Genomic DNA, 25063 nt, shown 5'->3' with positions numbered 1-25063 from the left:
GAAAGTCATTTCTTTGTATTGCATTAGAGTGAACCAAAGTGACTTAAGACTGGCTTCTGTTATGGTGGGGCTCAAGGAAGAAGTCAAGATGGAACATTCATTGGGCACTGACTGAATGTGATTGCAAAAGTTTCAGCTGTGACTTTGGGACTTCCATTGGCTCCTGCCATTGTTGATGGTGGAAGTCTGTTCACACTGCCTCTTCCTGTTAACTGTTTACTTGTCCACCTCCCCTTGGAACAGATAAGATGAAGGTGGAGAACTGGGAATGGAATGGAGGATTTCAACAATTTTGGATAACTAGCATTTCCAGTTTGTATTTGAACTGGTTATTTCTGATGAAGGATTACCAATTGAAATGCTAACTGTTTCCTCTCCACAAATGCTGCTTGACCTGCTAAGGTTTTGTTTGCTAGCTTTTTCTGTTTTATTTACAACAGATTTAGTGTTTGGACCCAGAAAATCTGTCTGAACAAATGTATACTGTTCTTGTTTTCTCAGGAGATATTGAGCAGTGATATCATAATTCTGACTATTACTCGCTGCTTTGCCATCTTGTATATATACTTCCAGTTCCAGAATCTACGCCAGCTTGGTTCTAAGTATATGCTAGGTAAGGTCCAAGCACAATTTTTAGTCAATGGTTAACAACTCCATTGAATCCAAACTAGCACATAATGATATGCCACAGACAAGTTTTATCTATTTTCTCGCTATTCTCTGCAACTGCATTTATAAGTTGATCTTTCTTTCTTTAGGGATTGCTGGTCTCTTCACCATCTTTTCCAGCTTCGTTTTTAGCACAGTTGTAATTCACTTTTTGGATAAAGAACTGACTGGTCTCAAGTGAGTACAATTATCTTTAAATCTATTTTGCCTTCCATGAATATTTTGGATGTATATTCAGACTACTTCCTTCATAACTATTGGATGTGTGATGTAACTGTATTCTTAAGCCAATACAAGGTTGACAGCAATATGGTTAAGTCTGATTTTTGCATTGTTAACTACTTGAAAGCAAGCCTGCAGAACTTAACTTTTGGGTTCCTTTGGTAGAATAGTAGATGTTCTTAAAGTGGTGCCTCTGCCACTTTTCCCTCTTGTACTGAAATGGCTCTAACTTGGCTTTGTGGTAACATTCTCACCTTCTGAATCAGAAGGCTGAGTTCAAAATATCGATGAATTTTATCTTTGTATGAGGTTCACAGCATTTCCACTGAGACTAACTCCTAAATTCCTTTTTTCTTCAGTGAAGCCTTGCCTTTCTTCTTACTATTGATTGATCTATCAAAAGCCAGTGCTTTGGCCAAATTTGCACTGAGCTCCAACTGCCAGGTAAAGTGCTGATATATATTCTTTGCAAATGGTGTTGCACAAAAGATGGATTAAAATAATTTGGCATATGCAGTCTGAGCATTGGCTACAAATAAACACAATTCCTTTAATTATGATCAAAGAATTTTTTTCCTTCACATTTTGGTATTTAATTAGTTAGGGATAAAGTTGGTATTGTAGTTTACTTGAGTTTCTCATTCCATGTGAAAGCACAGAAGAAACACCTTTTTTTCTAATAATCTAAAGTGGTTTAAACAAACTTGCCTTCTAAATAATTTGTACCACAATTACACTCATTTTAACAACTCTCTTTTAAGTAATTTGGTTTGAAATTAGATACATTTTCCATACTTGGCACCAATGGGGAAAAATATTTATATAGTCATTATATTTTCTTGATTATATCATATTTTGCTGCAAGAATATTTTAGTGTCCTACAAAATGCAAACCTGAAGTTTTGGAGTGCTTGAGAATCTGGGAATCTGCAAGAGTAAACGTCCCTAAATGTATTTTGATCAACAGGATGAAGTAAGGGAAAACATTGCACGTGGAATGGCTATTCTAGGTCCTACCTTCACTCTTGATGCTCTTGTGGAATGTCTTGTAATAGGTGTTGGTACTATGTCTGGTAAGTCACCAATCCCATTTCCTTGTACTTGTTTTTCTTCATTGATTTCATAGGAAGTTGCTGAAAATCTGAAGTTCAGAGGGATGTTGTGCTAAAATACATTAAATCTCATCGTTGGTCTATTTTTGTGGTGAAGTGTAGGTGTGAAACTGCAGTTTTACTATGAATGATTACTCAACTTGGCATGACTTCTGAAAAATTACCAAGGGGAAATTGAGGGTTGAAGACAAAACTGCCTGCATACCATTTAAACAGTAAATCTTCGTTATGCCATATAAACTCGTCCACCAACTCTCCAATAGTAAAAGTGTAGAATGAGGGAATATTAACAGAAATCATCAGGATAAGTAAAACCCTTTAACCTCTTCCCTTCTTAGGTGTACGTCAACTAGAAATCATGTGCTGCTTTGGCTGTATGTCAGTATTGGCAAACTACTTTGTCTTCATGACATTCTTCCCAGCTTGTGTCTCCCTGGTATTAGAGGTAAGAATGACGTAAAGGATTTTCTAATTGTGCTAGCAGGATTTTAATGATTGTTAATGAGCTCCTTTTGAAGCTGCATAACTTCAAACAAACATGGAAAGCCTTTTGCTCGAGATGAAGTGTTGTACCATTGTGATAAATAATCTCTGCTTCTTGAAAACCAAAGAATCAAGATAATTGAATGTCAAATTTCTCTCAGCTTTCCCGAGAAAGTCGTGAGGGTCGTCCAATTTGGCAGCTTGGACATTTTGCTCGAGTTTTGGAAGAAGAGGAAGATAACAAACCAAATCCTGTAACACAGAGAGTGAAAGTCATCATGGTCAGTATTGAAAGCCATCTTCTGGTAAAATAGGATAATTAATTAGTTGTCAAATTCAACTTGCCAAAGTTGCAACAGTCTCAGCTTTCTGAAAATATTATTGCACAATGATTTCTTAACTAACAATCTAGTTGTGAATATTTTCAAGTGTTCTGCCACTGGATTGTTTTATTGAATTATGTGATTTGTTTTATTTGTCATTTGGGATGTGACTTGTAACCGATCCCTAATATGCTCTTGAAGATATAAGTGAGCTACCACCCTGTCCTGCAGTTGTGCTTCAGGTGAAGGCATGCTTATAATGCTGCTGAGTAAGGAGTTTCAGGATTTAGTTGGTGACAATGCAGGAACAATTGTATTTCCAAGTCTGAATTGTGTGTAATTTGGAGGGAAATCTGCAGGTAATAATGTTCCCATGCACCTGAAGCCATTGTCCATCCAGTTGATAGGGATTCTAAACTTGGGTGGTAATGTTGAAGTGGGCCAGGCATGTAACTGCAATGCATTTTGTAGATGCTGTATGAACAGCAGCCACAGTATGTTGATTGTGTAGGGAATTCACTCTTATTTTGGTGGACAAGATGTTGATCAAGTGGGCTGCTTTATCCCACGTGGTACTGAATTTCTTGAAAGTTGTTGGAGCTGAACTTGTGCGGGAAAGAGGAAACGATTCCGTCGTGCTTCTGATTTGTAAGTGGTGGAAGGCTTTAGTCTGAAATGAGGTGACTTGCTCAGCTTCTGACCTTCTCTTGTAGCCACAGTGTTTGTATGGATTTCCATTTGAGTTTCTGGTCAATGGATGACTGCCTGGGTGTTGATTTTTCTTTTTGGAGGGGGTGGAGAATGTGGGGAGGGTGGATTTGTGCTATTGCTTTTGGTGTTGGACTCTTGCAGGAGATGTTATTGTCAGGCATTTAAATGGCAAATGACATTTGTGCCACAGATTAACCCATGCCATAAATATTATCTAAGTTTTGCTACATGCTGGCCTGGATGCTTGCTTTTTTTTGTGTGGAATTGAACATTTGTACAAACATCCCATTTCTGACCTTGCAATAGAATGAAAGTCATTGAACAGCTGAAGATAGCTGGGCCATTGCTTTGAGGGACTCCTGAGATGACATTATTGACTTCTGATAACAATCAACTCTGCCATTACAATTAGGCTAGGTAGTTTTGAGAGGTATGACTCTAGCCATCATAGTGTTTACCCCTTGTGACCAGCTTTTACCACAGCTCTTGATGCCACACTTGGCCTAATGCTGCTGTGACTGCTCTTGGCATCACTCTGCTCTCATCTTTTGGAATTCAGCTCACTATTCTATTCTAGGATTAAACATGATGTGATTTGTGGCTAAGGGGTTTGATTAAACCCAAACTGGGCATCTGTGAGCAGGTTATTGGATAGTAGGTGTTCCTTGGTAGCAATGTTAACAACACCTTCCACCACAAGAGACAATAGACTGGGTGGTAATTAGCTGGATTAGACTTCTGTTTTTTTTTTTCTGAACAGAATATATCTGGCATTTTTGTTTTACATTGTCACTTAGGTGCCAGTGTTGTAATTGTACTTGAACAGTTGGCTAAAAGCACATTAAGTATGAAGTCTGAACTTTCCAGCAATAGCACTGGAAAAAATTATGGTTGAATACCTTTCACTCCTTTTAGAACTCTCAGCTGATGTTTGATATCCTGTGAAATGAATCAAATTGGCTAAAGACTAGCTTTAGTGGGGGAACTTGGATGGAAGCTGAGATAGGTTATCCACTGGGCACTTCTAGTTGAATGTGGTTCCAAATGGTGGGCTCCAATATGTCAATGCTTAAAAAGCACGAAGCATTTAACCATGTTCAGCCAGAACTACTAGGTGGAGGATCAATCTTGACTTTCCAAGATTCCCCCAGTGTTAGTCTTTAGCCTTGTCTTTGATCTGATTTTTTAAAAAATTATTATGAGATCTCTTGGCTCTAATGCATGCTAGAAACCTGTCCTCTGTGTTTCTGTTTCAGTTACCTGGGAGTACTGCTCGCAGACTTCTGTACTCTGCTGAATAGTGATAGTCAGAGAGCAAGTTGTATGATGGGCCACAAGGTTACAGATTGTAATGGTGTACATCGTTGCTGATACATCACTATTTTAAGCTGCCAGATCTGTTCCAAATTTGTCCCCTCTGAGTTGTAGTATCCCACAACTCAACAGAGGATGCTTTTTGTGTAAAGAAAGTCTTGATTCCAGGAGGACTGTGTGGTAGTTACTTCCCTAATGCTGTCATGGACAGATGCATCTGCTGTAGGTGGACTGGTGAGGATAAGATCAAGTAGGTTTATCCTTCATATTGGTTTCCTTTCTATCAGTCACAGACCCAGTCCTTGAGGATTTGGCCAGCTTGATCAGTATTGGTGCTAATTAAACCACTCTTGCGATTGATATTGCGCTTCTCCACTGAAGGTAGTCCTCCTTGATTCCCACTATTTGTCTTTGGTCCTGACCCCTACCGAGTGTGGTGAAGCTGAACGCAACTGAAACATCACAAGTCTGAAGTCTTTTTAAATTTTATCGAAACTAAGTAACAGCTGCTGTCGTGGAATTTTGGTGATCAATGTGATGAATGGTGATAATTGTGGAAGGATGAATTGTTATAGAATTTTTCTTGTTTGGGATCCAGTCACTAGGATTGGTTCTGGTTCATGCTCATAGTCGTTGGATAGCAGAACCAACATCGGAGGACAGCACCTTGGAAATGCCTAAGTCAGCATCGGGGCTGGATGAAAGTATGCCGAGACGAATTGATCCAGGAGTACCACTGTGGCAGTTCTACCTTTCCAGGTAACCGAACATATAACCTTGAAGCAGTTGTCATCTTGTGGGTTGAACAATGGCATGAAGGTAGATTTAATAACATGCTTTCCTTGGATTAAAGAGGAGGAAGTTAATTGCATAATTGGATTATCTTATTTTCAAACCTCAAAGAATTTATTTGTTGTAAAAACACCAGAAAGCAAATTCCTTTCTGGATGTGTTATAAATAGTTCAGTCAACTTGGTGAGTTTCAAGGGAGCTTGGGAAACATAACCAGATGCCAAACATAGTTGGAAATCAGGTTATCTAAGTTTTACTGTAATGTTGTTCAAAGCATGGATCTTGAGATTTAAAATCCCAAAGAAGGGTATCATATGTAACTATTCAGATTAATTTTGAATATTATGAATTTCAGCTTGGACTGCTAGAAGCAGCACAGCCAGAGTACATGTGTATAGGGTCTTGCTTTTACACATTTAATTGTTTTACAGCAAGTATGAGCAAAAGACTAATTGGTCCATCAAGCTAGTTCTGTAACAACTATGGCACTGAGCTCCAGGATTTAGGCACAAACCCACTAGCTAAAAGTAATACGGTAGTCAGAAGACTTTGTAGATGGTGCATACACCAAACTGATATTTTGCCTTTTCATGAGAAATTATGTTCCCTACAAACTATATTGCTCTCTTGATGCTATAATCTCTGTACATCACATGAGCTATTGGTTTTTTTAGCCTTGCTAAACTCTGAGAGTAAAGAAATGCCTAACATGTAACCTGACATATGTACACAGCTTTTGGTCTTTCCTAAGCCTATTCTATTGAAATAACATTTTGAGGAGATGGTCAGGCTTTAATTGTAAGATATCTATGAAGTCACTGATGTGAAGTCTTTTGTGCATTTCTGTATGACTAAGGTTTTAGCTGATGATCAAATGCTGATTACTATTTTCTATATTTTTTTTAATTGCACAGGATGGTCAGTATGGATATTGAACAAATAATCACTCTGGGCCTAGCGCTCTTCCTTGCTATCAAATATATATTCTTCGAGCAGACAGAGACGGAATCGACTTTCTCACTGAAGAATCCTATGTCATCATCTTTGCACATAAAGAATACTGATTGTTGCAGGAATAACATTGAAACTGCTAGATTACAGTCAAGTTGTCCAGTGGATGAGGAACCAATCTGTAAAGAAAATACAGGTAGAAGTTACATATGTGCATTGTATATTGTCAAGTACTAAGATACAGTGAAAAGCTTTTGTATATAGTTTCCAATTACTGAGAGAGTGCAATGCTTGACAGATTTTCTGCTTTATTTTAATTGAATGAGATTATTATGGTGAAATTTCAAGTCCTGTTTTCTGGATTAGTAATCTAGTTATGAATCACGTACTAGTTTGATTGTATTTGGATATCCATGACCATCCAAAAACACTAACATCTACAGCCAATTGACTTTTACCATTGTATAATACTCATTCCATCAGCTTGAATGTTTCTTCTTGACCCATGATTAATTTCTAACACCAGTACTTTAGCATAATAAGAATTGCTCTTTCGAAACAATATCAACCATTAATGGGGGTGGAGAAACCACTGGCTTTTTCTACACATGAATGTTTTCACATGTTGCTGAAAGTGTAATAGATAGTTTACCTAGACTGCTTGCCATAACATTGAATTCTTATCCAAAATAAAGCCTGGCTTCATGACCAATATTTAGTGGAATTTTTTAAAGTTTGTCCTGATTTAATACAAAGTTTTTTTGCAGGAGTGGGAGAACAAATTGCCTATTAGTAGAATTTTAAACTACTTTGCTTTATTGCATCCCTACCCCATCATACCACAGCTTTCTCTTTTAAACCCTAATTGTCTTATTGCATATCTCCTAATCAGCAAAAGCTTCTTGAAGTCTTTGCTAGTTCCTTGTATTCCCTAAAGTTTGATCCTATCTAAAGCAACTAGGATACCAAGGAAAGTTTTCTAAAAATACATGTAATTATTTTCAAATACAAGTTTTACACATTAGTCTTGTCTGTGCACTATTGCTAATGCCTTTTGGACATGTGACTTATTGTAATAACTTTGCACTTTTTTAAAACAAAAATTAATCAGATTATTTTTCATGCAGATGAAGTCATTAAGCCTATTGAGTGTTCCATCCCTAATTCAAACAATCGTACCTCAAAAGCAAATTTTGTGTTGGGAGACTTCACTCCTCCTAGCTCTTCATCGTCGGGAACACCAGAAGAGCTGGGTACTGAGTATTTGTTAGAGCCAAGACCGATTGAAGAATGCTTGTCTATACTTAAAAGCCCAGAGGTAAGAAAAGGTTCCATAAGCCTTTTTTCACTTTGATTTCTGCTGGTTCTGCTATAATAGGGTGGGGGGGATGGAAGAAGGAAAGTAGGATTGTGAACTTAAGATGAGTTTGAATATGAACTTACTTGGTTAAGGTTAGTCGTGAACAGCTGAGCTGTTGAAATGGTTGCTGGAATTTAATGCCAATTAAAGATGTGGATGCCATCTGAATTGGTTAAAGTTTTGAAATAACCCATTAGCCAGAATGATAAGCTGGTCTCTGAAAGTGACATGTTCTGTAGTTAGTAGTAATTTGTTAGGTCAACGTTAGTCTTTACCTTTTTCCCTCTACCTGCAGAATTATTTATTGTAATTTTAGCATAGTACATAAAATTGAGTAATGTAAGATACTGATATGAAGTTTGTTTTTCTGCTTTATAACAGAAAGGAGCAAAATACCTCTCTGATGCTGAGATAATTCTTCTGGTGAATGCCAAACACATTCCAGCCTATAAACTGGAGAACGTGATGGAAACTCCAGAGCGTGGTGTATTCATACGTCGCCAACTACTTGCTCCAAAGCTCCCAGAGCCCACTGCACTACAGCTTCTTCCCTATAGGAACTATGATTACTCACTGGTAAGTCAGACCTGTCAGGATTAATCAAAGTAATCAAAATGAGTGAGACTAGTTCAATGGGTGTGCAATAAATAAAAATAGTTAGATTTTTTTTAAAAAACTTAAACAATTTATTTTCAACCCAAGTAAAAGATTTGACTTTTTGACAGGTTTTTCTTGTGAAAACTTTCACCAATCCTTAATGATGTTGAATTAACCAAAATTAAGATTATATAATTACTACTTCACACTGGGTTTTTGTCTGTATCTGTGTAAATTGGTGAAAGCCGTGCAACTGCAGAACAAGTATATGGAAGGAAAGGAGCCATGTGGCATGCCACTGGCACTTGTATAACTCATCTTTAAAAGCTTGATTTTCTCTCCTCCCAGGGCTTAAGAGGCTTAAACTATGGAACTTTCCAGCTGTAATTTTTACACATTTTCTCTTTCATGTACTTTTTATCTCTTTTCAGTGCCTAAATGGAAAAAATGTTTAAGAAATTCATTTTGTTTTAAAAATGGGTAATGCTGGAAATAGACTCAGGTCATGCAGTACCTGTTGAAAGGAAAACAGTTAATGGTTCAGGTCAAAGACCTTTGGTCAGAACTTGTGGCCTACCTTTTTTGTATCAGCCCCAAAAAAAAACCCACTAGACGTCCTAATATTATCCAGATCTTGATTTATTGTTTAACAGGTTATATCCAGGAAAAAGAGAGAATCCTGGAAACTATGGACTACTGAGTCTTGTGTTAGTGGCAGAGAAGCTATTGGAGAAGATTCGTAGGGATAGAATTAATGAGCATTTAGAAAAGCATGGCCTAATTGGGGACAGTCAGCCTAGATTTTGTGTGGGGTAAGTCATGTCCTACTAACTTGGTTGAGTGGTGAAGATAGAGCTGTGGATGTTGTATACACGGATTTTTAGCAAGGTGTTTGACAAGGTAGGCTCACCCAGAAGATTGAGATGCATGGGATCCATAGTAACTTGGTCAGTTGGATTCAGATTGGCTTGCCCATAGAAGTGGTCAACAGGACATATTCTGGCTGGGGGTCTGCGACTAGTTCTGCAGGGATCTGTACTGGCACCTCTGCTGTTTGTGATGTATGTAAATGACCTGGATGAAAATATGGATGGGTGGGTTAGTAAGTCCACAGACAATACAAAGATTGGTGGTGTGGATGGTGCAGAAGATTGCCGAAGGATACAATGGGATATAGATCAGTGGCAGATATGGATGGAGAAATGGCAGATGGTTTAATTTGGCCAAATGTGAGGTGTTGCACTTTGAGATAAATTGTATTTTTTTTTAAAAAGCTTTATTTTTCCCATGGTTCATTGAGAAGTGTAGAAGGATGTGGTGGGCCAACATCAGATGTGCCTGGAAATGAATTCCCAGCCTGGCAAAGCTGCAGTAATGGGCCACAAGCATGATAAGCAACATGCAACAGACAGTTAAGCAAACCCACAGATGGGGCAAATCCATGTTCTGAGGCCTTGTTATATCCATTGATTGTAATTGGAGAATTAATTGACAAGAACGGGAGACACCAAGGTCATTTCCAGTGTACTGTTAATGGTAAGACCCTTAACAGTGTTGATGTACTGAGGGATCTTGATAGCTCCCCAAAAGTGACTGCACGGGTTGATAAGGTGATAAGGAAGGTGTATGAAATGCTTGCCTTTATTAGTCAAGGCATTGAGTTTGAGTCAGGAAATTCTGCTGCAGTTGTATAAAACTCTAGTTCAGCTGCATCTGGAATATTGCATTCAGTTCTGGTTGCCCTATTACAGGAAGGATATGGAGGCTTTGGAGAGAGTGCAGAAGAGGTTTACCAGGATGCTGCCTGGATTGGAGAGCATGTGCTGTGAGGAGAGGTTAGACAAACATGTTGTTTTCTCTGGAGTGGTGGAGGCTGAGGGGAGACCTGATAGAAGTTCATAAGATTGAGAGGCATAGATAAGGTAGACAGCTGGTATCTTTCTCCTGAGGTTGAAATGTCAAATACTAGAGGGCATGCATTTAAGGTGAAAGGGGTCAAGTTCAAAGGAGATGTGCAGGGTAGGTTTTTTTTAAAAGAGTGGTGGATGCCTGGAATGTGCTGCCACGGGTGGCAGTGGAGGCAAATAATACAAAGGCATTTAAGATGCTCTCAGACACGAATAGGCAGAGAATGGAGAGAGATGGATATTGTGCAGGCAGAAGGGATTAGTTTAATTAAGCATTTAATGACTAGTTTAATTAGTTCAGCATAACATTGTGGGCCGAGGGGCCTGTTCCTATGCTGTACTGATCATGTTCTAACATTTTCATGTGTGTGGAGTCATTTACTTCATGAGTCCAGCCCTTCCACCAGTTAGTTTAATAAATCTCTATCCCTCTGGCTATTTCCTTCTCCATTTGGGGAGACAAATTCTTCCTGCCTATCTAGGCTTGTAATTGTATTGCACTTAAGTTAACTCTCTCTGCCTCTGATTCAAGGAAAGCATTTCAGTCTATGCAATCTTTCCTCCAGAGCTAAAATTGAACATCTTTACTAGTGTCCTCCATACCTTCTAGTGCAATCACATTTTTCCTGTAACGTGGTCAGAACTGTATGAACTGTTTTGGCTATAGCTAAACTAATGTTCCAACATAACTTTCTTGCTCTTATGCTGTAGCTAACATGGGAAAGTATTCTACATGTTGCTTAAATCCTCTTTGCCACTCGTGTGGATCCCTTCGAGACACTGGATAAGTGCTAGGTTCCTTTGGTGCCTATATTGTTGTGTGACCAAATCCTGGGCTCCCATTAAATCTATGGGTCTTTTTTTTTTTTGCCTACCTCTTTTGTTATTCCACTGAGCATCCATGTGTACAAATGTGAACATTGAGTGTTGGATTTTTTTTAACTCTGAGGGGCAGCAGTGAAAATAGCCATCCCTCGACTTCCAAATATGTACCCTTTCCTTGGCGGTCACTACATTCTGGAATTGGAATCTGGCTGAATTTATCTTGCCAAAGATAGAGCATTACTGAGTGCTTTGAACATGTTAAGTCTACACACTGGAAATCTTAAGGATGGAGCACTTCTGATTTGTGTATTTTGACAATTAACAAAGTTGACCACCTTGTAGAGACATTTGGCTATTTAGGTGTTCAAGCCTATTTTCCCAATTTGAGTTTGATCAAATTCAATAATTTGCCACTATGCCTTGTATGTTTTTGGTTAATAGAAATCTTTAAGTGTCACTTAAAATTAATAAGTAGCATAGTGATATTTGTGGAAGTGTCTCAAATTTCTATTACCTGTGGAGAGTTGATTCTTTCTTCACTGAAAGGTCTGGTTACAATCTTTGAATTGTATCCCAGTACTGAATTTCCTAAACTGCAGAAGTAGTTCCTATTTTATCTGGCCTCCATTGTGTTTCAAATTTCAATCAGTTTGCCAGTTCAAGCTACTGAATCTCGGAAAAATTTCCATTGGTGGGTCATGTTGATATCTGATTTATAATTGGAGTTGGTTTTTGGAATCTTAATTCTACTTTTAATGTGTGAATTGATTTGAACTTTCAGGTCATGGGAAGTTGCTGTGAGAATGTCATAGGCTATGTGCCTATTCCTGTGGGAGTTGCAGGACCACTTTGTTTGAATGGGAAGGAATTTCAAGTGCCTATGGCAACCACTGAAGGCTGTCTTGTGGCAAGCACCAACCGAGGTTGCAGAGCAATAAGTGTAAGTAGATGTAAATTGCCAACTTCTTTGCACAAGTGCTGTGTAGTTGAGTACTTCCATGTGTCAATGTACTACAGTTTAAATTGTTACTGGAAGTGATTTTAATATTTCATAAATTGAATGTTTTTAATCACTCTCAATTTCAGCTTGGTGGTGGAGCACGGAGTTGTGTGATGGCAGACGGAATGACAAGAGGACCAGTTGTGAGACTTCCTACTGCATGCAAGGCTGCAGAAGTCAAAGCATGGTTGGAGAGCTTTGATGGTTTCCATATTATAAAGGAGATGTTTGATAGTACTAGCAGGTAAAATTTTGCATATCTGTCTAAATTAGAGTGTACATCTTAACGACCACCTACTTTGGTCCTTATGAAGTAGTAAATTGAGATACTCCACTTCGTTCCAGTTTCTCTGTTCTCCATCCCCACATTCCCCCACAGCTTTGACTCGGTGGATAGAACCCATTCCTCTGAGTCATTGCGTCACAGTTGCATGTTCCACTGCAGATTATCCCTGCTCCAGCAATGAAGGTGTGATGAATTGTCGGTGGTGCTGTTTTTAGATAACAACACATTCAAACTGAGGAACCACTCAACGAGAGGTGTGGTTTTGGTGTCTTAGCCAATATGTACACTAAGCAACATCACGTAAAGCCAAATCTCATAAATATGATATTGCTGTTTTTGGGAATCTGTTGTGGGCAAGCATGCTGCTGCATTTCAACATGATCGCCCTTGTAAAGTACTTCAGGGACTTCCAGGAGTCTGGAAAAGCACATAAATACAAGAATGTTTGTGTTTTCCTATTATTCAGACCCAGCTGAGCGGTCTTGGCTTCTCAGCAGAAAACTTTGAATTGATTGGAGAAATGTTAAAGTAGACAATATGGAGCAAGAAAAACAAGGTACTAGAGTAACTCAGCAGGTCAGGCAGCATCTGTAGAGGAAAATGAAAGTCCACGTTTTGGGTTGAGACCCCTCATCTGGACTAGGAGCACATGGTGCTGCCTGACACGCTGAGTTCCTCCAGCATCTTGTTTTGTTGTTTAACAAAACACTGAGTAGTTAACACAGCTATTGTAATTTCTAACCTCTGTACATCTGTGTTTCATGTATTTTCTTTTAAATTGCAACTAACTTACTTTTATTCTGTTCTGCAGGTTTGCCAGACTTCAGAAGTTGCAGATTGGCCTTGCTGGTCGTAACCTTTATATCCGCTTTCAATCCAAGACTGGAGATGCCATGGGCATGAACATGATCTCAAAGGTGGGTACAAGTTTCCAATAATTATGGACAGGTTGGGCAAAATGGGTGAAAAGAGAATCCTGGCTAGAAAATGATACAGATGGAACAAGTTCCAAGCTCCTACAATGGGGAGGGAAGGAAAGAAAACAAGAAGGTCTTTCATAGGGTAAAATGACAAATAGCTCTTGACATTAACCACCAAATTGCTTGTAGTTTTATATCTCTGGTTACCTCCAACTCCTTCATTTGGTATTCTGCATGGCACCACAGTGTGGGGCAGTTAGTGCTGCTACCCAACAGTTACAGTGACCAGTTTCAATTCTAGCCTTGGGTACTATCTGTGTGGATCTTGTAGTTTTCCCATGACCAGGTGGATTTTTCTCCACTCTCCCCCTGCCCCAATAGTCTGGCTTCCTTCCATATCCCAGAGTTTTGCTGGTTGATGGGTTAATTGGCCTGTAAGTTGCTCATAGTGTAGGAGGGTGGCTGGAGAATCGGGAGTTGATGGGCATGTGAAAAAAGTTACAGGGAGATGAGTGGAAGAACGGGACTGATGCTTGGACTCTGGGTTGAATGGCCACGCACATACTAAGAAAATATAGTGATAGAGGCTCAATCAGATGTCAAGGTTCAGTATTTGTCTTTAAGTTGAGGCACTTTACAATCTTTTCCTTCTGCACTGTCACAGCTTAAGGTGAACAGATCACACTTAATACCACTTCCAGTTGCTGTAGTGAAGCCAGTTCAGATATAAGGTGGTATGTCCACTTCTGAAAAGAAAAAAATGAAAACCCTGCATCTACAACATCAACACACCTCCTCTTCAGCAGCAAAATACTGTGGCTGTTTGAAATAGAGGGGGAAAATGAAAATGCTAGAAGTAGTCAACAGGTGAAGAAAAGCAGTTAATGTTTCTGGTAAAAGAACTGATATAAAATCCTTGAGCTAAAAGACCTTTCTTTTTTCTCTCCACAATTGCTACCTGAGTATTCGAGTATTTTCATTTTTAAGTGGCAACTAATGTATAATTTTCCAGCTTTTTCAGTTTTCTTCCCTCCCACCATTTGGAGTTTTTCACTATCTCTGCTTTATCTATCTACTGTTTCTATGTTATTTAGGATTCAAATTTAAGGAAACATTTAGAAGATATTTTGAACTTAAAATAAAAAATTCCAGTAATAACTTTGTTTTCTCACGTGCTTATCCATTCTGTGAGCCTTTTCTGTGACTAAGGCAGATATAAGCCAGAGGCAAAAGAATTGGTTTCTAATTGAACATCTTGTTTCTTTCCCCCCACCACTTACCCCACTAATTCTTTTTTAGGGCACAGAGAAGGCTCTGTCTAGATTACAGGAAGAGTTTCCATCTATGCAGGTACTTGCAGTTAGTGGCAACTATTGCACTGACAAGAAACCTGCTGCTATTAACTGGATTGAGGGAAGGGGGAAGTCTGTCGTCTGTGAAGCAGTCATTCCAGCTAAAGTTGTACGAGAGGTACATCAGTATGTTCTGGTTTTTCAGTTAAAGAAATTTTAATTTGCATTAATATACACTAATTCAACTAATTATGCACAAACTTCGTATCTTTTCCAATGTGAAATATTCAGAATTAATTTGGTTTGTGTTTTGTTTACTTCAGATATTGAAAACATCAACACAATCTCTTGTTGAAGTGAATATCAACAAAAACCTGGTGGGCTCAGCCATGGCTGGAAGTCTTGGTGGTTATAATGCACATGCTGCAAACATTGTCACTGCTATTTATATTGCATGTGGCCAGGTAGGTGCAGTGATCCTTGTTTATACTCTAGCTTTTCTAATAATTTTATGCAACTACTTTTTATTTAAGTTTAAAATTATCATTCAGTGAAAACTTGCAGGATATTTGTGGGGTCAGTGTGTATATTGGGATTATTTGCATTCTGAGTGTAGTTCAGGTTAGAGATTCTGTTGTTGGGGGTTGGACTTCAAACAGAATAAGACATAGTATATAAAGCTGCACAATCTCACATTTTTTACCATAAAGTATTTTAGTAGCACAGTTACTTGGCCCAATGCAGCACAAAATGCTGGAGGAACTCAATGGGTCAGGCAACATCTATGGAGGGCAATGGACAGTCAAAGTTTTGAGTCGAAACAGAGTTTCTCCAGAATTTTGTGTGTTGAATAGTGTGTTCCAGATTTCCAGCATCTGTAGTCTTCCTTGTGTCTCCATTTTACTTAGCCCAATTTTCTTTTTATTATTTTCAGGTCAAAAATTATTACAGATAATTGTGGTAATTACCTGAATGTATGGTTTAGCACTGCCTTCTAGCTTGCCAATTATAGTTTGGAGAACAGTGCTTTGTGCTTGGATCCCATCTTATACTATTAACTTTGGTATCTTAGTGTAAGAATAGCAGAACAGTCTGAAGTGACTAAATAGCTCACTTGTGTTTCCATGCCACTAAGCCCTACATTTTCATATACCTTTTACCTTCAATGACAAAACCAGTTCCTTTGATGCCAGGTGGTTTCCCTTTTTGCCTACTGGAGGAACCCAGCAGGCCAGGCAGCATCTGTGGAGAAAAGCAGGCGGTCAACGTTTCTGGTCAGGACCCTTCTTCAGGATTGAAGATAGGAAAAGGGGAAGCCCAGCACATAGGAGCAAAAAGCAGAGCAGTGATAGGTGGACAAAAGAGGGGAGGCAAGGTGGGCACGAGGAGGTGCTGTTCCTCCAGTTTGCACTTGGAATTCTCCTGGCAGTGGAGGAGGCCAAGGACTGACATGTCAGTGATAGCACCTCATTTTCTGTCTTGGAACCTTGCAGCCTAATGGCATGAACATTGAATTCTCCCACTTTAAGTAATCCCAACCCCCTTCTCTCAACTCCCCACCCTCACCATGCTGCTTCTCTTTGTCCCTTTCCTAGCCTATCTTTTTTTTCTACTCCCTTTTTTTTTCTTTTCTCTCCTTGCCTTTGACCCATACCCCAGTGGTTCTGCTCTCCCCTCTTCCCCCACACTTGCCTATCACTATCTCTTACCTACAACATCTACCTATCACCACCTTGTGCCCACCCCACCTCCCCTCTTTTGTCCACCTATCACTGCTCTGTTTTTCCCTCCTATATATTGGGCTTCCCCTTTTCCTATCTTCAGTCCTGAAGAAGGGTCCTGACCCAAAACGTTGACCGCCTGCTTTTCTCCATGGATGCTGCCTGGCCTGCTGAGTTCCTCCAGCATCATTGTGTTTTTCATCTAGATTCCAGCATCTGCAGTCCTTTGCTTCTCTTGCTTTTTTTTTTACTGGTGCTTTTGAAAACCATGTAACCATTGCCACCATCTTTCTGGTTAGTATTATAATGAATGCTGCCATTTTTTTTTACTGACTTGTCCATTGAAGAAATTTTGATAGCTTGAAACACTCCTAATTTTGAAAGTCTTCATAATTATGCATTGTACTGCTTCTACAATAAGTGTGTGTGTGTGTATGTGTGTATATATATATATATAAAAATATAAATAATAGTTCATAAAAGAATATAAAATATACCCAGTGTGTATAAGTCACTCGCTTGATTCTTCAAACCTTCATCAACTGACCATCTAATTATATGACTAAGATGTTGCCATTCTTGAATATAATTTCTTGATGTTAATGTTTATTGGTCCTGCCTTTTCTCATTTTTAAGATATTGATGGGAAATCATGGATTAATTTAGAAAATCTCATCCAATCCATAATCCTAGAATTCTGTCTTATTGAATTGGCAATTTGCAGATACCAATATTTTCCACAAATCGGAATTGATTTGTTGTTCCCTTCCAAATGTTTCAGGATCCAGCCCAAAATGTTGGTAGTTCAAATTGTATTACATTAATGGAATCGACTGGCTTTAATAATGAAGATTTGTACATCACTTGCACCATGCCATCCATAGAAGTTGGTACTGTTGGTGGAGGGACCAGCCTGCGACCACAACAAACCTGCTTGCAGGTGAGCATTTGTACGGGCAAATATCTCTAGGCTATCGTTTTTCTATTTAAGAATAGTAATGTCATCAGCTGAGGCAAGACAAGGTTCCCGAACAATAGAAAGTGGATATTTTTGGGGGATAGGTGATGAGGGGGAATATTCCCAAAACATCACTGTCACTTAATTGTGGCAATGAATCAAATGGAGAAAGCCGCATTCTTATGGAATAAAAATTGATATTTATAGTATTGTTTAGATATCTAAACATTCTAAAGGAGCATTAGTGCATTGGCAAATCTGGCAACTGATATTCATGACCAGAGTTCTCATAGGTGATTGATTATATATTTTGCTGTTTTGATGACTGTATGGGATGGCTCTTAATCAAGACAAGGGAAATCTTTCCAGCTTTTTGAGTAGTGACATGGAAACTTGTATTGACTGTAGTTCAGAATTAGATGTATATAATGTTTTCCTGATAACATGGTGCAAGTTGCAAATTGTTCAAATTAGAAATCTGTGTTTCATGGTAATACTCAGTAGGCTGTGCAGAGTTGCTTTCACATTTGAACATCCCATGTGTTGTCATTGGTATTGCAGATCTTTCATATTTGTACATTTCTACCTTTGCTACAAGTTCTACAATATCTTGAGGATACAATAATTGCATTGTTTTGGAGTGGGAAGAGTGATGCTGCATCACAGCTTGTAGGGATTATTAAGGTGACTCAAATGCAGCATGTGAAGTACACAGTCAGGCATGTGATGGTCCGGAGACGACAACTTCAAATTACGGAAATGTAATGTTTGAAGTTACTGATGTTGTTAAGGTCCTCTCCAGTAGTGAGGGTCAATTGGAAAATAGTTTAAAACATGCATTTAACTTCTATAAATGCTCTCTTTCTTTTCTGATAGATGCTTGGTGTTCAAGGTGCAAGTAAGAAATCACCTGGTGAAAATGCACGTCAATTAGCAGAGATTATTTGTGGGACAGTAATGGCGGGTGAACTCTCTCTCATGGCAGCTTTGGCAGCAGGACATCTGGTGAAGAGCCACATGATCCACAATAGGTAATTTGATTCTCATTGCATTTTATTCTTGTATAGAAGCTTTGGCATTGAAATCATTCAATCTCTATTCTCAATGCTCACCTGTGCTGAAAAGGGATTTAGCAAATGTAGCTTTTGGTACTTTCATTCAACTCATTTATATGCATTTGTGAAAAGTTGAACTCCAGCACTAATCCCTGTGGCACCCCACCCATTACATGCTGACCAGAATAAGACCTATTTTTCTCCATTTCCTGTCCCGTTACATTAACCAGCCAGTTTTCTATCCATATCAATGTTACTTCTACCACCATGAGCTTTTATTTTCCCAATTTTTTTTTGATTATTCAACTTTATCCATGGCACTTGTGACTACTTCAAAGAACCCCAATAAATTGGTCAAATCTGATTTCCCTTTCACAAAACCGTTAATTTTGCATGGTTATCTTGAAATTTTTCTTGTTATTTTCCAAACTAATGAAATTTTCCCTGAATCCCAGAAATTTAGGAAGAACCAAACCAGCACATCAACTATCTTATCACTTTTTAAGATCCTTGGATGAAGTCCATCAGGAACCAGATATGCCTGCAGCTCCAATAATTTGCTCAGTACCACTGCTCTGGTGATTGTAATATTTGTTAAATGCTGACCAAGTCATCCACTTTGGAAGATTGTTTTAATTTTCAAACAGTAGAACCCCTGTTTTTGTTTTTAAGATGTATCATGATACTGTGCTGTCCAATAGTGTACTGAATAAATAGGTCAGGAAGGCCCCAAGTTTTTGATTCCTCATCATTGCTGATTTAGTTCATCTCTGTAGAGTAATTATTGGACTTACCAGGTTGCTTCAGCAAAATTGAAAGTCTGGTGGTGATCTATCTCAGTGCTAGAAGAGCATATGATGAATGGGGACAGAATTGTACTAAAGTTCAGCATCTCACTATTGAATAGTTCTTCAACACTTTGGAAGAACGAAATGTAATGGTTGGTGGAGAAACTAATTAGAAGGTATTTGCAACAATAGGCTAGAAAGGAAACAATACCATTTAGAAGCAAGGAATGAAGAAGGTTGTTAATTGCTTCAAGTAAATAAATGTAAACTACACCGTTTCCCTGGTCTATAAGTTGAACCCTTGGTATGCAAAAATCAGTTCTGTCAATTTTAACAGTGATACAAGTATGCAAGGTATTATTCACGTAGCTATCTATTCATCTGGTTTCTGCAGGTCAAAACTCAACCTTCAGGATCTCCCTGGCAGCTGTACAAAGAAAGCAGCCTGATCACTACAAGAGATTACAACCTGAAGGCTTAACTGTAAGACTAACATTTGGACATTAGAAAGATGTTTTGGATTTTTCCCTTATCTATTTGAGGGACACTTCCATTTTCAGGTTTGCTGGTATGTTGTCATATCAGCCTAGACAAAGGCAGCATTGATTGGACAAGAATTACTCTCAAAGCTCAGAGGTGGCACAAGCTGAAATCATACAGTTGTGCATAGGATTGAATATCCCATGGAACATACAGTGGGAAGAAGCTGCAAAATAGTGGACCTTGTGAATTATTGTTATCCTTGCATATTCGTACAGTCTTAAGAGGGCTTCCTGTGACTCTGCATAGTTTTCTCAGAAACTTAAGTTATCTGTATTTTTGAAGTTGACTTGATTTCAAAGCTTAAAATAACTTGTGACTTGGGGGAAAGGATTTCTGGAAGGAACATAGTAACTACACTTGATTAAAAGTAATTCATGGCTACAGACAACACTGTGTTTTCTTTTCAGTTCTGGAGTAGGATTAATTCTTTTAATGTCAGGTACTCTGCATTTTTCAAAATCAAACTTAAATTTCAGTGTATTACCCAACATTGCTTTATGCGATGTAGTATTTGGAGAAATTCAGAAAAAGGAAATGTTGTGATGAAATATGCAAAACAAAATGACAGTTGAATTTCTGGAAGCTAAATTCAGAATGCAGGATGATTTTTTTATTTAAGGGCTTGATCCATTTCTAATACAGTCTAACCCCAAACATATTCAGTGCCTACTGATTTTGAGCGTCATCGGTGGCAAAATCAAATATCCTGTTTCACGTAGGGTCAGTCTCAAAGGTTAAAGTACTTTTCAACTGAGATGGTGAAAAACTAATCCTTTTCAAAAACAAAAATCGGTGCCAAAATTTCAGTAGTAATGTACAAAAACTCCTTCATCTCACTTTACTTTCATCTAGTGTCCATCAGTTACCTGAATTGACATATTGGTTGTATCAGCTGGATGTTAGAGACCAGTTTGAATACCAAAAATGATATTCTAGCAACTCCTGTCCCAGAATTACCTGAACACAGTACATGCAAAAAATTAAATCAGAAACATTCTCCCAGCATTATTATGTTCTCACTCATGTTAAACTGCAGCTCCCACATAATTTTAGGATGTCATTGCTAGGTGGACTGTAAACTTGGGCTTCAAAGTTTAGGCACACATGATCTGCTTTTTTAATACAGTGGTGCAGCTGGTAGAGCTGCTGCCTCGCACTGCCAGAGATGCATTCATTTCTGATCTTGGATGCTGTCTGTGGAGTATGTATGTTCTCCCTGGGTTTCCTCCAACACCACAGATTTATGCAGTGTTGAAGGAAATAAGCCACAGTAAATTGTTCTTGGTGTGTAACTAAATGGTAGAATATGCGGAGAGTTCATAAGAATGTGACTAAAATAAAATGGGATTAATGTAGGATTAGTGCAAGTGGATAGTTGGCACAGTGTTGAAATGGGCTCCATCTCTGATTCTATGATGTAATGGCTTATTGTGAAATATTCATGCACAGATTTGATAAAGGACAACAGCAAAACTTCAAGTTTTCTCCAGGGTTCTAATTTTTCCACTTTTTTTTTTACATTCCAGCATTTGCTCATGAGACTGAGCTTTTCTTTGTAATTCACTGAAAAGATGAGTAGAAATTTTGATGCAACTTGCTGGCTATAGTTTTGGGAAACTTTGACCCTGTATTAATGTTGGTCCTACTGTGTATGAACTATATCATGTTTTAATATTAACAATTGTCCTAATACACTTTTTGACACACAATGTTGCCTTTCTCTACTAATGTCATGTGTTCATCCACAATTGGATAAAAACAACTCTAGTGGAATTTTATTGAAACTGATCAATGGAGACATTCCATTCAGCAAACGGATGTGGATTAAGATTTGTGCATAGTGTAACATTTTTTTCATACTCTGCTGTCAATCTGAGTCATTGTGAACGAATTCCCTTTTGACTATAGTCCCCTTTATAAGATACAGCTTCAGCTTCAAAATATTTTTGTTAACCTTGATGGATCTTTTTTAAGTCCTACTAGTGCACTGAGATGAGAAACATTTTACGCTTGTGTTTCCTTTCTAGACCATGTTGTTCCTCCTGAGTTCCATTTAATTCTTGTGCCAACTTTGCCACAATTGAACCATCATAGAAGAGATGGATTTATTTTCACCCAAATCTTCAGGAACAGCAGGATTGTTTAAATATTCTCTGGCTTTGATACTAGTGGATCATTTTATAGTGGAGTGCATTGTTCTACCCCATTGGAAAATGGTTCTTAACCTAACTTCCCCATTTTTGACATGCAATTTTAGTAGAGAATTCACTTAATTTTATCTGTATACTATTTACTTGGAAAAACAATAGCTATCTATTCAGTAACCAAGGAAGTAAAGTTCTCAGCAACCTGCTTTCCTTAATCATTTTGCCCAACAAAATTTTTTATAATGCAGTTGCTCAAGTGACTGTCTTTTATTTTGTCGGATGTTATAGAATTGCTTAATACATCAGTCAATTGACAAAAGATCCAGCTTTTGCTATTGTGCAAAATGCAAGCAAAAGTGCATTTGGTAGGGGGGAAAAATGCATCTAACCCCTCTTTTTTTATTTCCCTATTCCAGCAGAAAGAAAATGCTATTGAATGAATACCAAACTTTTTTCTCAATGCTAATTTCCTCTAAGTTGCTCTTCAAACAATAAATGTTATTTGTAACTGGCTTCTGGTGACCACCAGTGTTGTGCACTATCTATTGAAACCCTAATATTCTTTTGCTTGAAACTGAGTCTAATGTGAATGTACTGTGATGTATTTATATTGTACTTTTTATTATTAATGAACTGATTGGCAGCTTCTGTTACTTATTAAAGCTCAAATCAATGTAAATGCTTTTACAGTGCGCACAGGTGTTCATTTTTTTGTGAAAATGAGTGTTTTCAATTTCCTTGTGCATAGCATGTTAATCTTTTCCTATTAATCATTAAATATTGCAAAAGCTAGAGGTACATACAAAATACACTAACAAATTGGAGCAATTTGCGGGATCTTCCTACTTGCCTGTACTTTTTCACTGCTTCATTTATCCATAAGTTATAGTAAGATTGGTCAGCCTTGGATACATGAAACAGCAAGCTGGCTTCATTGGAACAGCAGATTTAGCTCTTGCTATTCCACACTCGAGTGGCTCCAGTAGGGGAGAGACATTAATAAAACATTCAAACAGACCAAATTAAATGTGGGGAAGATGAGATTTCTCTGCAGTCCTAATGGAGGTCTCCACTTGAAACATCGGCCATTCATTTACCTCCACACAGGCTGCTTGACCTGCTGAGTTCTTCCAGCAAGTGTATTTTTTTTTCTCTACAGTCCTCTCTATATGATATAATTCAATGCTGTAATTTTAAAATTTTTATTTAATCATCTGCTGCTGCATTCCCTAAATTAGTTCACTACAACTTTGCAGCATTTGCCCAATTTTGTGATAACAGTAAGTTTAAAATGGAGCCAATTACACATACAAAAACCTTGACTTTGGTGCTTTAGGATTCCCCAATTAAGTACTTTGCCTACAATTTTATTAGACACTTGGCAATTGAATTTAGCATAGCAAGTTCCCAAAACAGTAGTCTGATCTATTTAATTTGAGGGATGCCCTAGATTTAATTATCACCCAAACTTTTTTTTTACGCACGTGGCAGTGGCAATGTTGTTGGGGATGAAGACACCATTTTCAGCCCATAGAAAGTATTTAAACTGGAGTCTGTGCTATATTTATGTATAGTATGTAAATAACTTGTCAGAAGTCAGCAGTTTTGCATCTGTATATATTATTAAAGTATATGTATGAATGTGCATGTGTTTTAAAAAAAAATAAACACCCTTGTTTCAAGTTTGTGTCCTGTAACTTGTTGAAGTAGAGTTTGCCAATAGTCCATAGGATGTAAGATCCACCTTGGGATATATTACAGAACCTCCTATAGAGCAGTGGTATTCTTGGAGAAGGTTGTCTTGATGATAACTATTTTCTTCAAGTAGAGAAAATTAAAATGATATTGATACAAAGAAAATAAAATCCAGAAGGGAAGTGACAATAAGTGAAGAATATGAGAATGTAAAGGGAAATGAAGAACTGCTATTCTTTTGTTTTTAGTTGAAAGCAGGAATGATGATCAGTGGAATGTTAGTCCTGGAAAATAAAGGGCTGTGTGATACAAAGTGCCTCAATTTTCAGGGCAGTGTAGGAGACTGAAAGCACTACCACACTTGATCAAATCTCATAACCCACACAATTAAATGTTGGTTGTCAGTTAAATACTGATATGAATAAGTTGTTCAGTTTTACCTATGCCCTTCATAATTTTATACATCTCAATTATATCAAGACCTCTGCCTTCTCCACTCTAAGGTAAACAACCCATTCTCTCTAGTCTCATATCTGAAGCTCCATTCAAGCACCATCCTGATGAATGTCTTCTGCACCCTCTCCAGAATACCATGTTCATCTTGCAGTTTGGCAACCAGAACTGCACAGCTGTGGCCTAACCAATATTTTGTCAACAAGTTCCTATCTTGAGTGCCCCCCACCAATACTTGTTTACTGGACATTGAGAGGATTGAAGGAGATGAATGTTATTTCTACAGGCAATGACTCAGGATCATTTGGACTGTTTATTTCATTCAAGACCAGGAACTAGTGGAGCACACCAGAGGGGATAATTTGACTGGAGTTTACGACCAGGACTGTAGTCTGGATAATGGGATAGAAATTGATTCACAACACTGCCATTTGTGCGTAATGACTTTGGGAAGAGTAATTGGACGTGGGGGATAATGGGGGTGCTGACGTGTCAACTGAAATCAGTAGAGTTCTTTATAATTCCTTTAAGTGTGACCTGGTGAAAAGGGATGGGAATGGGTGGTGGAACATAGCTACACACAATACAACGAGAGGACTATTTTATCTAGGAGTGTGGGGTAGTATTGTGGGATAAGGGGGTGCAATTAAACAAGAATGTGAGGCATGAAATTATACCAGTAATTCTGATCCTTATATATTTGGGGTTGATCACATGCTGCCATGAATGGATAGATACAGTGAATCAAGGGCTGATACGTATAATCCTCCAAGGGGAAGCAGATGCCACACTGTTGAATGGCTTTCAGTCCTACCATCAATATAAATGGAACGTGATAAATGACATGATGAAAGAAGTAAATACTGAGACATCCCTCATTAACATGATCTCCAAAAGATTCAGATCCAAGATGTCCAACTTCTTTTCTAACTGGGGCTT

The 25063-nt window shown here is 38.2% G+C and overlaps 1 protein-coding gene across 2 annotated transcripts in view; it reads left to right on the top strand.

Annotated features, from left to right (window-relative positions):
• Positions 1 to 23658, top strand: part of hmgcra (3-hydroxy-3-methylglutaryl-CoA reductase a) — a 31609-nt gene extending 7951 nt beyond the window's left edge. For both annotated transcript variants that reach the window (XM_052019181.1, XM_052019182.1), the window contains exons 3-20: positions 502 to 613; positions 759 to 846; positions 1251 to 1335; positions 1859 to 1964; positions 2342 to 2448; positions 2648 to 2767; positions 5433 to 5593; positions 6541 to 6773; positions 7705 to 7895; positions 8319 to 8513; positions 12048 to 12206; positions 12353 to 12510; positions 13364 to 13469; positions 14772 to 14942; positions 15088 to 15228; positions 17267 to 17425; positions 18320 to 18474; positions 19681 to 23658. In XM_052019181.1, coding sequence (XP_051875141.1) covers positions 502 to 613; positions 759 to 846; positions 1251 to 1335; positions 1859 to 1964; positions 2342 to 2448; positions 2648 to 2767; positions 5433 to 5593; positions 6541 to 6773; positions 7705 to 7895; positions 8319 to 8513; positions 12048 to 12206; positions 12353 to 12510; positions 13364 to 13469; positions 14772 to 14942; positions 15088 to 15228; positions 17267 to 17425; positions 18320 to 18474; positions 19681 to 19735 — 2502 coding nt within the window. In that variant the 3' untranslated portion in view covers positions 19736 to 23658. The remainder of the gene's footprint in view (positions 1 to 501; positions 614 to 758; positions 847 to 1250; positions 1336 to 1858; positions 1965 to 2341; positions 2449 to 2647; positions 2768 to 5432; positions 5594 to 6540; positions 6774 to 7704; positions 7896 to 8318; positions 8514 to 12047; positions 12207 to 12352; positions 12511 to 13363; positions 13470 to 14771; positions 14943 to 15087; positions 15229 to 17266; positions 17426 to 18319; positions 18475 to 19680) is intronic.
• Positions 23659 to 25063: the final 1405 nt, after the last annotated feature.

This window comes from Pristis pectinata, chromosome 7 (genome assembly GCF_009764475.1).
Source record: "Pristis pectinata isolate sPriPec2 chromosome 7, sPriPec2.1.pri, whole genome shotgun sequence".
NCBI classification, from domain to species: Eukaryota; Metazoa; Chordata; class Chondrichthyes; order Rhinopristiformes; family Pristidae; genus Pristis; species Pristis pectinata.
This window is presented reverse-complemented; position numbering and strand designations above follow the sequence as displayed.